The sequence below is a fragment of the Diadema setosum genome, chromosome 7 (assembly GCF_964275005.1).
Source record: "Diadema setosum chromosome 7, eeDiaSeto1, whole genome shotgun sequence".
NCBI lineage: Eukaryota > Metazoa > Echinodermata > Echinoidea > Diadematoida > Diadematidae > Diadema > Diadema setosum.
In genome coordinates this window covers 21,981,016-21,995,420 of record NC_092691.1, presented here as the reverse complement: position 1 = coordinate 21,995,420, position 14,405 = coordinate 21,981,016, and the positions used below count along the sequence as shown (strand labels likewise).

At 38.0% G+C, this 14,405-nt stretch overlaps 1 protein-coding gene across 1 annotated transcript in view; it reads right to left on the bottom strand.

The window, feature by feature from the left end:
* Window positions 1-13,489: 13,489 nt before the first annotated feature.
* Window positions 13,490-14,405, bottom strand: part of LOC140230996 (uncharacterized) — a 31,468-nt gene continuing 30,552 nt past the window's right edge. Inside the window, exon 16 of the mRNA XM_072311143.1 lies at window positions 13,490-13,727. Coding sequence (XP_072167244.1) covers window positions 13,617-13,727 — 111 coding nt within the window. The 3' untranslated portion in view covers window positions 13,490-13,616. The remainder of the gene's footprint in view (window positions 13,728-14,405) is intronic.

The window sequence follows — 14,405 nt, the reverse complement described above, 5'->3', positions numbered from 1 at the left end:
ATGCATTTCAATTTCGCACATTTTGAGAGCGCCAAGATTCGCCAAAATAAAATGCACGCGAAAGTTCTTGTCTGCACTGTATGCATTGAACACCAGTGGCACTTCGCGAAAATTTCATGCCACGAAAAATGCCGTCGGCTCCAATTGGCGAAAATTTCATGCCGCGAATATATCATGTTTTACAGAGTATATGAGGGAAATTATCTCAAGAATTTTTTTTTTTTGGGGGGGGGGTGGTGTCCAAATTACGAGCATAAGTTATTCATAACTTGCTTTCCAGTTCCAGTGAGGAAGGTGACAAACTGGAAGATGTAAAGCTGCTGGTCATGTGGCTGCTTGCTAGCAAGAGCAACCATGTAAACCAAATCGTAATTCTATTCAATTCAGTTTCAACGTGGGGTGATCGGGAATTCACGAGTCATGCATCTCTCCGATATTTTAGAGCATAGTTTGTTGCTGCTGCTGTTGACGAAGGGATTGTGGCTATGATTTTCAAGTTCATTGATGACGATGATAAGATTGTGACACTGTTCTGTTGTATGGTGCAGATGGCAACTTCATTGATGAATGTGATGGTGATTGTGGAGTCGTGACTTCAGACTGATGATGGCGTTGGTGGTACCTGATGATGGTGGTGGTATTGGTGATAGTAATGGTGGTGTTGTGACGGTGTTGGTACTACTGATGGTGGTAGCGATGGTGGTGGTAGGGGTAGTGATCTAGTACATAGTGTCGATGGTAATGGTGGTGGTAGTGATGGTGATAGTGGTGGTAGTAACTATAGTATTAATGGTGCTCATGGTGGTAGCATGATGACAGTGCTATCGATAGTGTTGGGGGTAGTGATGGTACGTAGTGAAGGTGGTGATGACAACGTTTGCTACTGCTTAATCAGATGTTGGTGGCGACAGTTCTAGTGATGGCAAACTCATTTAAAGGCTAATCTGCTATTGAGGTGATGGTGATAGTGATGGCTATAATTTTAGCAGTTGCCAGTGGTGATGGCAATTGGTGAAATTGATAGTAATGATGATGGCTGTTAATGATCCCACTTCTACCAGGATCGTGGCAATCATGAACACAGTTTTCTCAGTCGATGGTTTTCTGTTAATGTGATGGCATAGTGTACTAGCTTGATTTTGAGGAGTGACATTTCTTAAGTCATCCTTTACAATCCAGCATCCCTTTCAAAAGGATGATGCTAACTTGGAGATGTGTTGCAGGTTACATCAAGTAAAGAGATCAGTGGGCTAGAAGTCATGCAGGAGAGGGGAGATTGGTGAATGAGTTGATTCAGAATCAAACTGTAGGCCTTACCAATGAAATCAAATTCCACAGCACCACAGGGGGACTGCCGAGTACACAATTCAATCAGTCAATACACACCTGCAAACCTGTAACATTATCAACTCTTGATAACATACCTGTGAAGATACCCTCACGATTCTCTTCACAACAGGGTTTATCTAGGGCAGTTGTAAGAAGCAGAACTCACATGATACCTGGTTATACTGGGAGGCTTCACACATGCTACACAAGTGAGTAAACCATTCCAAGCTATCAAAGTGTTGATAAGAAGTTCAAACATGTTACAGCATTTACAAAACACAGAGAATGCAACAGTGCAAAACAACAAGTTTGTTATCAGCATTATCACAATTATGAACTCATTGTTTTTAATGATAGATTATTTCAAGTATTAAGGAAGTAGTGACATGGAGAATCGACAATGTGTCACATTAAGCTTCAGGTGCATGTATTTCTTCCTGCAGTGCTCGCATTGTATATCAAGTAATCAATAATTATTTACAACTAACAAAATTTACAATTGCCTTGGCAATCAAACTTGAATGCAAACAATCCAGTTTGGATTGTTGCTTTGGTAACTGTAGTGGTTTTCTTTAATTGTGTTGTGTTGTGTTGTGTGTGTGTGCTTGCTTTTCCTAATAGGCAGAGTACAAAAGTCTTGCGCTTAGGTTGAATATTTGTGTGAGAAGTACTGTATTTGCAACTATGAATCCTACGGTTTCCCATGCAATTGACTTTTCTTCTTCTGAAGTTGAACAAAATGCAATTCTCAGCGTTCTATAGTACATATATGTATAAAGAGAGTGAGACATACAGACAGACAGACAGAGACAGAAAGACAGAGAAAGGGAAAGGAGGGGGGGACGAGCAGAGAGAGATGGAGAGAGAAAGATGGATATACAGTTGAAGGGTTTGTTTGCAAAAACCGATAAGTCCATTTTTGAAGATTTTGAAGTGCGATCTCTGTCACAGAGTTCAAAATAATACCTTAAATGATATATTGGTCACTTTATATAATGGTATATTTTTAAAGTTATGGTAAAAAGAAGCAAAAATTTTCTTATTATTCTCTTTATTTTTCTTGACCTTTAATCGCAAATATCTTCATTTGACAGATGTGGACTTATCGGTTTTTGCAAACAAAGTCTTCAATTGTTTTATAATCACAAGGCAAGTGCCATAATGTGTCTCGCCCATTCGCGTACAAGAAATTGTACGCGAATGGGATATAACAGATAATAATAATAATAATTGTTTTGGATATAAACTTCAAATTTTATTGTCCAAGAATGAAAATTCTTTTTGCCCAATTGATCGTGGGCCCGGCAGCCACTGAGCAGCGCCAGATCGACATTGCTCTAACCTTTTCAACTGTTGAACGGCAAACAAGGTAGCAGCAACTCCCATCTTTTAACGTCTTTTGGTATGACGCGGCCGGGGTTTGAACCCACGACCTCCCGATTGTGAGGGCAGCCGCTCTACTCACTGAGCCAACACATCGGTAAAAAAAACAAAACAAGGAAAAGTAGAAATTACGCGGTGCGTAATATATGTCCCCGCCGGAAGTAGCATTTAGTAGCAAAATGTACAATATAGGTAAAAAGATCAAGGTCAAAGGTCAAAGAAGTCAAAGGTCAAAATTCTATGTAGAAGTTTTGAAGCCCTCACCTAGTGCCATCACATAAAGCAAACGGAATCGAAATCGGGTTAGAAATGGCGAAGGAGTAGCATTTTGTAGCCAATGTACAATATAGGTAAAAAATCAAGGTCAAAGGTCAAAGAAGTCAAAGGACAAAATTCTGTGTAGAAGTTTTGAAGCCCTCACCTAGTGCCATCACATAAAGCAAACGGAATCGAAATCGGGTTAGAAATGGCGAAGGAGTAGCATTTAATAGCAAAATGTACAATACAGGTCAAAAATCAAGGTCAGAGGTCAAAGAAGTCAAAGGTCAAAATTCTGTGTAGAAGTTTTGAAGCCCTCACCAAGTGCCATCACTTAAAGCAAACGGAATTGAAATCGGGTTACAAATGGCGAAGGAGTAGCATTTTGTAGCAAAATGTACAATTTAGGTCAAAAATCAAGGTCAAAGGTCAAAGATGTCAAAGGTCAAAATTCTGTGTAGAAGTTTTGAAGCCCTCACCTAGTGCCATCATATAAAGCAAACGGAATCGAAATCGGGTTAGAAATGGCGAAGGAGTAGCATTTTGTAGCCAATGTACAATATAGGCAAAAAATCAAGGTCAAAGGTCAAAGAAGTCAAAGGTCAAAATTCTGTGTACAAGTTTTGAAGCCCTCACCTAGTGCCATCATATAAAGCAAACGGAATCAAAATCGGGTTAGAAATGGCGAAGGAGTAGCATTTTGAAGCAAAATGTACAATATAGGTCAAGGTCAAAGGTCACAACTGAAATTCTTTATAGAAGTTTCAAAGCTCCCATGTAGTGCTATCATATAAAGCAAACAGAATCAAAATCGGGTTAGAAATGGCGAAGGAGTAGCATTTTGAACATTTTGATCACACACGGACGCACGGACGGACGCACGGACGGACACACGGACGGACACACGGACACACGGACACACACACGTACGGAGCCCGTTTCATAGTCCCCTGCTCGAACTCGTTCGGCGGGGACAAAAAAAAGAGATATAACAGATAAAAAGAGATATAAAAGGGTAAAAATTTACGCCAAAAAAGAAACGTGCCATAAAGACTCAACATTGGGCCCTTAAAGTTCGTTGACCCCTGCTTGTGACCTTTGACCTTGTGGTGATCATCCACTCCCCAAGGGACATGTACCATCCAAGTTTGGTTACAAACGGACCTATGGATCAAAAGTTATGACCCATAATAGAAACGCGCCATAAAAACTTAACATTGGGCTCTAAAAGTTTGTTGACCCATGCTTGTGACCATTGACCTTGTGGTGACCATCCACTCCCCAAGGGACATCTACCATCCAAGTTTGGTCACAAATGGAGTTATGGATCAAAAGTTATGACCCATAATAGAAACGTGCCATAAAAACTTAACATTAGGCCCTAAAGTTCATTGACCCCTGCCTGTGAGCTTTGACCTTGAGGTGACCTTCATATATGGTAAAATGTGAAAATTTGTATGACCCCTCTTCCCTCGAAGTTTGATTGCAATTGAAGCCCAGAGTAAAGAGTTATTGAAGTTTTTGTAGCGTTACAGACAGATGACGGACAGACGGACAACGCATGGACAAAACGCCGCAGGCGATCCCCTAAGTCTCCCCTCACCTCCGGTGGGCTCGACAATAATAGGAGAAAATTCATTACTTTTTTATAGCAGAGAACCATATTTTGATATTACAGTGGAAATCCGTTATAACGAAGTCCTCGGGACAGGCAGGTTTCTTAAATTAACTATACTGAAATTTTGTTATAAATGTACAGCTAAACAATAAAAACACATTGAGCGGATAATTTTACAGCCTGTATTTTTACTTTGTTGTAACCGCAATTTTGTTATAACCGTGTTCATTATAACGGGAGTGCACTGTTCATACATGCATGCTTGTGTGTCTGGGTACATATGAGTGGTTAACATTCAATACATGTCTCTGAGAAAAGATAGGACATCATATCATGTAAAATCAGGTGACAAACACAAAAGAAAATGCAGAGCAGAGAGTGTGATTTGCTTGAACTTTGGTTTAAAGCTGAGCAGGAGACTCTTTTTGATGTTGTGATAATACTCTGGAATCTTACTGCTTATTTTAAATCAAAATTTTACACATACACCAACACACACACAAACACATGATACAAATTTATTGAGTGGAAATTTTATTTCTGTTCACAATTACTATTCAATATTTCATTATTTTGATTTTTCTTTTCTTTTCTTTTTTATTTAAACAGAGGGGTCCCTAGTCAGGAAAACATGCCCCTAACAAAGGGCTCATGCAATAATTCACTTATTAGTGTCTCCTATTACTGGTAATCTCGTGCTGCTTGTGTGAATGTAGGAGCCAGGATCAAGTTTTCTGAAATCAGAAACATATCAGGTTGTGAAACCACCTCCTGACCTTTGTCTGAACAACACTGAGACTTGGATCTGGTCAACGGGACCAAACTGAATTCAATGTTTTAGCTAGATCTACGAGCAAAAAGACCATTTTCAGAGAACTGTCACCAATCTAAAAAATGTAACTGCATATGATTTCTCGCCCTGGAAGGTTGCAATAACATTACACTACATCTCAAAAAATTCTGTGCTGTCCAGTGGTAAAAAATGCTACATGTAGAATGCAAAATTCTGTTTTCCTGCAATTGCCTTTCAAAACAATTTTTTTCCATCACAATGTACCTCTATTCCAATACCAAACAAACTACACATTACGTGTCATTACAACCCAAGAATGCAAAACGATGCCATTTTAAAGGGACTGTACAGTACTGGTTGAGGTAGGGATTCATGTTTTGAACATTCCTAAGTGAGATAATGAAAAGTCTCTTATGAAAAATGAAAGAGCATGTAATTTAAGAAGGATTCAACGTTTATTTGATGAAAATTGGTTTTCAAATGGCTGAGATATCCAAAAAAGTGCTGATAATTAAAGGCGACATGCCCCAACTTTATTAGTATCTCTTTCTTTCACCTTGTTTTTTGATATCTCAGCCATTTCAAAACCGATTTTCATCGAATAAACTTTTGATACCCCGTAGAACTGCATGCTCTTTGACATCTCATAGAGTGGTTTCTGAATATCTCACAAAACGTTAAAAGATTAATTTTCACCTCGACCAGAACTGTACACACCCTTTAAGTCATAAACTGCTGTTAATATTTGTTAAGTAGTATGCCAAAGCAAATAACTCATAAAAGCCTTCTTTATCCACTTTTTCTACCAAGGACTAGCTCTCTAACAATCTGCAATGTAAAGTTCTCTGCTGCTTGGCTTCTTATCAATGCTTGATTTATGTTTAACCATATGCAAATTGGTTGTCATTTAAAGGGGGAATTTACCCAACAGTGATATACCAGTACGTAGATTCAATTCATGCAGAACACAACCATCACAATGTTGGAAGAAAATTCGACAATCTGTTCATAAGGTATGATCTTCTTTTTGAAGAATTGGTTTACTCTATGTGCTGTCATCACTTGGCAAGACGGCTACAACAGCTTGTGATGTCACAGTAATGGAAGAATTTCAAGAAACATGCATAGATTTTCATCATACGTATGTATCAAATTTTAAGGAATATCACACAAAATTCTGATCGTAAATTTTCACCTGCTTCCAAGCAATTCAATCTCTTGGTTCATCACTTCCCCCCCCCTCCTTCCATTGCAGCATTAGAGGCACTTGCACAGGAACAAAAAAAAAAAGAAGAAGTATTTTTAGTGTTTGATTAAAGGACAAGTTCACCTTCATAGACATGTGGGTTGAGTAAATGCAGCAATATTAGTAGAGCACATCACTGAGAGTTTGAGGAAAATTGGACAATCCGTTCAAAAGTTATGAATTTTTGAAGTTTCTGCTCAGTCACGGCTGGATGAGAAGACTATTATAGCTTGTGATGTCACATGAGTACAACGATATAAAGAAAGTATAAAGAAAATTCAACATATTTTCACTTTTCTCGCATAACAAAAGAACACTCGACTTCTCTCTTTCAGAAGGCAAGGGGAATAATATTTCCCTTAACATATGTCAGTAACGAGTCGAAGAAATGTGCACTTTGTTAAAAAAACAAAGTTTTGTGAAATTCTCTTTTTATTTTCCTTATACCGTTGTACGCATGTGACATCATACACTGTAGTAGTCTCCTCATTCAGCAGTGATTGCGCAGATGCTTTAAAAATTCGTAATTTCTGAACGGACTGTCGGATTTTCCCCCAAACTTTCACTGATGTGTTCTAGTAATATTGTTGCATTCACTCAATCCATATGTATATGAAGGTGGACTTGTTCTTAAAAAAAAAAAAAAAAAATGTTTGCCTAGATATTCAAAATAGCATAAAGTATAAAGAAAAATATACAAACATTTGGGACTTGTTATCTCGTAAAAAAGTTTATAATCATACAGAACTATGCAGCAGGTGTGCAGTCCAAATCAATACCAGACATTTTAACAGAATAATAACTCAAGAAAGACAACTGTCTTGATTAGTACATCAGCATCTGTTACAAACCTGCAATGATCATATTTTACAAAGAATATTTTTTGCACTCATAGTAACTTGCACATTCTAGCATCCAATAAAGAATGTGTTTGAAGACTAAAGCTGGAACGGATTTGGCACATGTTTTACAACATAGGCAAATGTACTAATTTTTTATAAAGTACATGTACATGTACATGTTGGCTTCAACTACACACACCATACAAATGTGCCAAGTCAAGAGAAAAAGGTACTTAAAGTACATTAGCTTATATTCATGAGGTATTAAATCACAAGACCTCAATCAAGGACTTATTCAAATATTTCATTTATTCTATAAAATATTGGCCACATAGAAGGACTCTCTCAATTCCATAATTTTTCTTCACAATATACATATATCTAACGTCCTCAGACCTGAATCTCCAAACACATAGTTGATAACAGTCAAAAGCCATGGTTGGGTGGAAAAGATGGAGACAAGCCCTCAACACAGTCACAATAAATTTGGTCCTTTTCAAATTACTATCATTAAAAGGCACACCTATGATTAATATCTTACATGAGAATGAACAAATCAGACATAAAAACGTATGTACACAGCATGAAGGCAGTGGCAAAAGAAAAGTGACAGATCAGTAAAAGACTTGGGCATAGTCAATATATAACATTATTACCACTCTTTTATCAAGTGTATAAAATTGATAAAGGATACCACATCAATATATATGCTACAGGACAGAGTAGAATGATTCCTTGTCATAAATTAAAGGAAAATGAGTTTCAGTCTTGTGTACGGAAAACAACAACAAAAAAACAAGCAAACTTTAAAAGAGGATTTCTTCCACAAGGAATGTAGTCTTGACATTATATGAAAAGGAGCTTCTTTTTAGGTCTTCATACATGTAGTACACGAATAATGCAGTGGCCCTACATTGTAGGTGGGAGTGCATTAGTGGACATGCGGTGCATTCAAGGGCATTTACAATGTTGTAACATGCACTCAGCTGCACCTTGTGCATGTCACAACCTTGTGAATGGCCGACAGTGTGCTGTACAATGTACCTCCACTAATGTCAGGAACTTAAACCTGTGCATTATCTGGCTCATAAAATGGTTCGATGTACCCTTATGGGTAAATACCAGTCAGGTACATGTAACACTTGCTACAAAAGTGCATGCTGTTAAAGCACATAACTGTGACGTCAGAGAGCGGGATTATGTCAAGCGCAACTGAATGAACAAGTACTTGAGCAATGATATCTCCGAGTGGTTTTTAGTCATTAGTACTGGTCATTAGCAAATACTTATGCCTACTGGGCATGTAAGGCAAAAATGAAAGACTGGTCACATGATTGCTCTCAGCCAATCATTTGATTACGATCCATATCACCATTTTATAAAACATTATTTAAATGGCCTATAGACTCAGTTTTCTGCACTTTTCTTCATAAATCTGTTTTGAATTTTGGCTGAATATTTTGCCATTACACTCCACTAAAAATGAAAGCGAAACACTTCCTCTGATTTTACCCGACACTAGTTCCCTTTGTATGTTGATAACAAACAGTTGTCATGGAAGTGCTTTATAAATTTCTATTTTGAAAAAATTAAAGTGAGTATGGCGTGTATTTATTTTCACATTCCCCTCTGCTTTCCTTCCTCGGTTCTTTTCCTGTCAAAATGAGATACTTGGAGGCGTTTCATCAAGCATTTTGTCAGATACATGTATTTTTTCTGACAAACTGTTTTAAGGTCCTGAAATCCATGCATATGACTGATTGAGTGCAAATTTGTCACACAAAAAAAATACCTGACAAAACACTTGATGAAGTGCCCCCTGTAAAGTGAGGCAGGAGAAAGAAAGCGAGACATCATAATTGTGTTATACAAATTATGCACAGGATAGAGTGCGTTAGTGAAGGTGCGGCGCACTCGAGAGTATTGAAAATGGTGCAACATGCATGAGGCGCACCGCACCTTCACTAACGCCATGAAAATAATCCTGTGGATCATTTGCTTTATAAAATGGGTTGAAAACTAACAGCATTTTCACCTACCTTTGTGGGTCAATACCAGTCAGCTACATGTAGCACTCGCTCAAAAGTAAGATGTCCGTCCGAAGATGTTCGTCCCAAACATTTACGCACGTCGCACTCGGAAATCCCGCACATATAAGTACTGTATGTATAAGAGCATACGTACGCACAAGCAAGAAAGGCCGGCTGGCAGCCCGAACTAGAAGTTGTTTACAGGATTGACAGCGCGTATAGTAGCGCGCGACGCACTTGTAACAACTGATTGAGCGTGCACTGCTAGTGTAAACATTGTGACGTCAGTGACTTTACGGCGTGCATGTTAGTAAGAAATTAATGCACGCACACGAGACTCATTTCAGCGCTTCCAATTGGCTACATTCTTGAACCCATTTTATAAAGTATAAGGCATGTAGACATCTTGCTTGCCTAAGGTCAGTAATATACACTTTCAAGTATGTGTCACAGTGATGCTCTTTACATTTTCACATGCATTAATATCATAGAAAAATTGACACACTGTGACAGAACTATTTACTAAAATTGCTATTTCACAAAGCACAGAATTCAAGAAATATTATCTTCTGAGAGCCAGAAAATCTCAATGCTGTTCATTCAAACTACAGTCTATACCTACATTAGAATATCCTTCTAACTTATTGCTCAGTATATCAAACCATGTGGAATATTTCTTAATTTTCCATAACAATGTACATATAGGACAGATCCCCAGTCAAGTAATATATATATGATATGAGCAAACAATATATGGATATATCAATATGTATTTGCATATCTTCTCAGGACAAAATAGTACTCGGATTTTTCTAATGTTGCTTTGGTGCACTAACAGAAGTTTGCAAGTCCATCACAGTACCCAGTTGTGATAGTGTAAGGAAACCTTTGAATACACAAGCATTCCAGACCCATATAACACACTACAAAATATAAAAGCTCTGAAAACATATATCAGGAACAAATGTACTGTAAAAGTGGATATTTTCGCGCGACTAATTTTTCGCGCTAGGCCGGGTCAGAAGAATTTCGCGTGCTTTTGATTCCGCGGAATCAAGACATCACGCACAGGAACGTATGGCAAGCAAAAGTATTCGCGTGTTTTTATTTTCGCGCTAGTTTCTGGTTGCGCGAAATGCGCGAAAATTTCAACACCGCGAAAATTTCCACTTTTACAGTACTCAAGATGCATTACAACACACAAATATAAGCTGCAGTAACATTGTGACCGTCAAATATTAGGAATAAAAACAAAAACAAAAACAAAAACAAAAACACAGATAAATTTTGTAGCTGAGAAGACTCTTACTCCAAATTTGGAAGAAAATTGCTTTAACTATTGCTTTCTAACCCTGCTTTGATGTCTTTCATCGAGCTGTCGTGGCTCAGTGGATAAAAAGATGGAATATCGATCATTTATAGTTCCCCGACTTGAGTCTCCCAGCTGCAGTGTCGATGCCCCTAGCATAAATATTCCTTTCTCCTTGCCTAGTCATTCGGAGGGGCCCTGTCAGTCCCCTGGTTGCTTACTTACAAGCAACCATTGCTTCCTCAAAGGCCACATAAACAAATCGTAATACATAATCACAATATTATGTAACAGGTGAAAGTGAGGGTTTATTATGCAATAAACCAACATGCAAATATTCTCCACGCAAGCCATATGATCATTCTGTGGATATAACTGCTATATCTGACGATATGAACTACTACTATCTATTTCCGGGATGGTCTGAAATCAAAATTATCTAAAATGGCATCTTCTAAATTTGACAATGGCTTCCTCTCGACATCAACAAGCTTGTGACAAAGGTGACATTGAATTGTTACATATCATTGAAATCAACTTCTATTCAGCATGTATGGACCAACATCATCTGGCAGCTGTAAAAATAATTTCAAGGATGGACTAATCAACATTATTCATAATAGTTCTTTTTAAAAGACTGATTTTTTTCTCTCTATGTAACCGATCAATAATGGAAAATATCAGTCTTTTGTCAATTCCATACATTTGGCAAATAATAAATGGCAGGCATAGCAATAATTTCAAGGATGGATCACAGGAAAACAGTTCAAAAAGCTTCTTCTCTGAGTAACAAAAACTTCTTCATCAAAATAATATGTCCACGACAGCTTTATACCCCATTTAAACAAGGCATTTAGAGTGCTCCAGGAGCATTTCTGCAGCCATCTAAACTCTGCATGAACAGACAATTGTGCCCTAGAGTGTTCTAAAGTTATGCCTCTCTCGAGGCTGGGTTCAGAAATGCTCCTGAAGCGCTCTTAACTCTATATAAACAGTCATCAATGTTTAGAGCGCTCTTAACTCTATATAAACAGTCATCAATGTTTAGAACGCTCCGGACATTGAATGCAGGACGCACTGTGCACACAGCCTATATGTCAAAAGTTCCTGCACACTCAAAGGTCACCGTGACTGTTATGCCCCTCTCAGCCACTTCACATTTGGTCTCAGAGAGCAGTGATTCTCTGTATGAATAGACTCAGAGAGGCATAAATTTATACAAGTGCTTCAGGAGCATACCTGGGCCCAACTTAGTGTAAAAATGGGGTATTAGCAACACAAAAATGAAATATGTGTAACACTAACCATCTAGTTAGCATTGGCCTCTACAGTAACATGGCATTTCTTGTTGATACACACAACACGAAAAACACTGATGTCATCACATATAATTGCCAGACATACAAGGTCATTTCAAAACTAGAATAATTCCCTTGCAGCATGCAGTCAATTGGGATGCCTCCACCACCTATGGCCCTTCACTTAGGACAACATGACATTTTTCTCTTGACCTGTAACTGTCAAAATACTGTACAAAGTGGAAATTTTCCAAGGGTGGACATTTTTGTGCATTTCGTGCAGCATTATTACTCAGCACAGAAAATAAATGTGTACAATTTGGGGGCTTGCTATATGTAACATTGTTTTAGGTCTTTGATTTCAAGGTAGGTTGCAGAGATATAACTGCTATGTTATTTGTAGTATTTTTTTCATACTTGCTAGTCATGTAGTGTGAGTGAATTAGCTGCCATGTGGACCAGCTACTGTCCATAGTTATACAATATGTGTTACCAAAGCCAGGTGACTTGTGTGAAGTGCTTGCTCAGTCAGTGTGACTGTCCACAAAATTACAAACACTCAAAATTCATCTTACCCCGCCAAGGGAAAAAAAAAATACCCAGGAGAAAATTTTCACTTTTACAGTACATTCTCAACCCATCTGCATGAAGGAAATATTTCACAAATTCATTTCTATTCTTCTCATGATAATACATTAACACCACACTTTTCTGGCTGTAAGACATTTTTATTCAAAAAATGAGTTTTAGCAAAATTTGAGTGATCTTTAACATTTTCCCTGTCACCAGCACATCCATGCATCTTGTTGAACACCTGGACAATATTTCAACAAATCCAGCTGAGGGCTTTTATAAAATCAGTTCAAAGATATCTGGACCAATTCAAGGTGTAGACAGCTAGACAGAGAACAACAAAACAACAAGAAGCAAACAAACAAAAGACATCATAATAGAGTATTCAAGTGATGGTGTCACAGTCTCTTGTTATAGCTTGGGTTGGAAGTACTTGGAACCAGGTGCAAACATGGTAGCAACCCACCGAGCCAGGTGAAGTTGTTTAGAACCAGTTTCCATGGTGATAAATAGCTATGATATCACACTTTGGTACTCCATACAAGTGCCTCTGGAACCCATCAGGGCAGAGACAACAAAAATTTGGTTTCATTGCTTTTATATACTATGAGGCATAGATACAGATATATGGACATTCTCTTATCAAATCTTATAACATTACTGTACTCGTCAATCGGCATGCTCGTCAATCGGCATGGATGGCTGAAAAAACTTCTTCTGAGTAAAAGTTCCTTATTCCCCTTTATCTCTATTGTTTTAATGCACAATATCATGCCTGAGCGGGCAGATGAATTATACAAACTGGGTCAAGTCTGGAATAACTGAACTGCATGCTGATGAAAAAGCATGGTATGTTACATATAGAGACAAAAAGGAATTGTGAAGATATTTCAGAACGATGACACAAACTGGGAAAACTCTCACAGTCGAGCAGTGGCTACACGTTGACGCCGAGATCACCTACCACTTGCCTTCCGTCTTGATGGATTAACTCATCAGCCTTCTTTTTACCAACATGCTTCAGCCTCGTGTAGGCAAAGTTTAGGGCCTGCAGAATGGGTTTCAACATTGAATAGGGAAGGAATAACAACACAAGAACGTACACATCACATAAAAGAACTCTACTTGCACAGCATATAATCCTTGGCTACCAAGGGAGAAGTCCAGACTATCAAAGGGTGTATGTGAATGAGGCAGACAACTTCCAGCTTCTTTTAAAGGTGAAATCCAGTCCAAATATAAGTTTGTTTGATAAGAAAGAGTAAAATATTACGAGTTCAACCATATGATTTTGATAGAAATGGGATGAAAAATAAGGAAGTTGTGATATTTTGAAGTTTCGTTATTTTGGGGGGAAATGGTTCTTGAACAGTCAATATGAATACGCAAATGGCAAAGTAAGCATGTCATCCCCTCACAATTTACCATAATTATAGTTTGTACATACAATTTCGAAATTTCCAGTTTTCCATTCAAACGCAATACACCAGTTCGTACTTCCACTTTGCGCATGAGCAGAAAAAGGTCATTTGTACCAACCGGCATTTTGGTTTATTAATTCGCCGAGATAAGCATCTGTGATGTGATGATTATTCATGTGATCCTTATCTAAATACTGCTTGCCAGCACATCCACCTGACAGCAAGCCTGGTATTGGGCAATATCAACAACAAAAAAAAAGAAGTTGTTATTGCATTCAATACGAAACAATTAATTAGATGCCTGC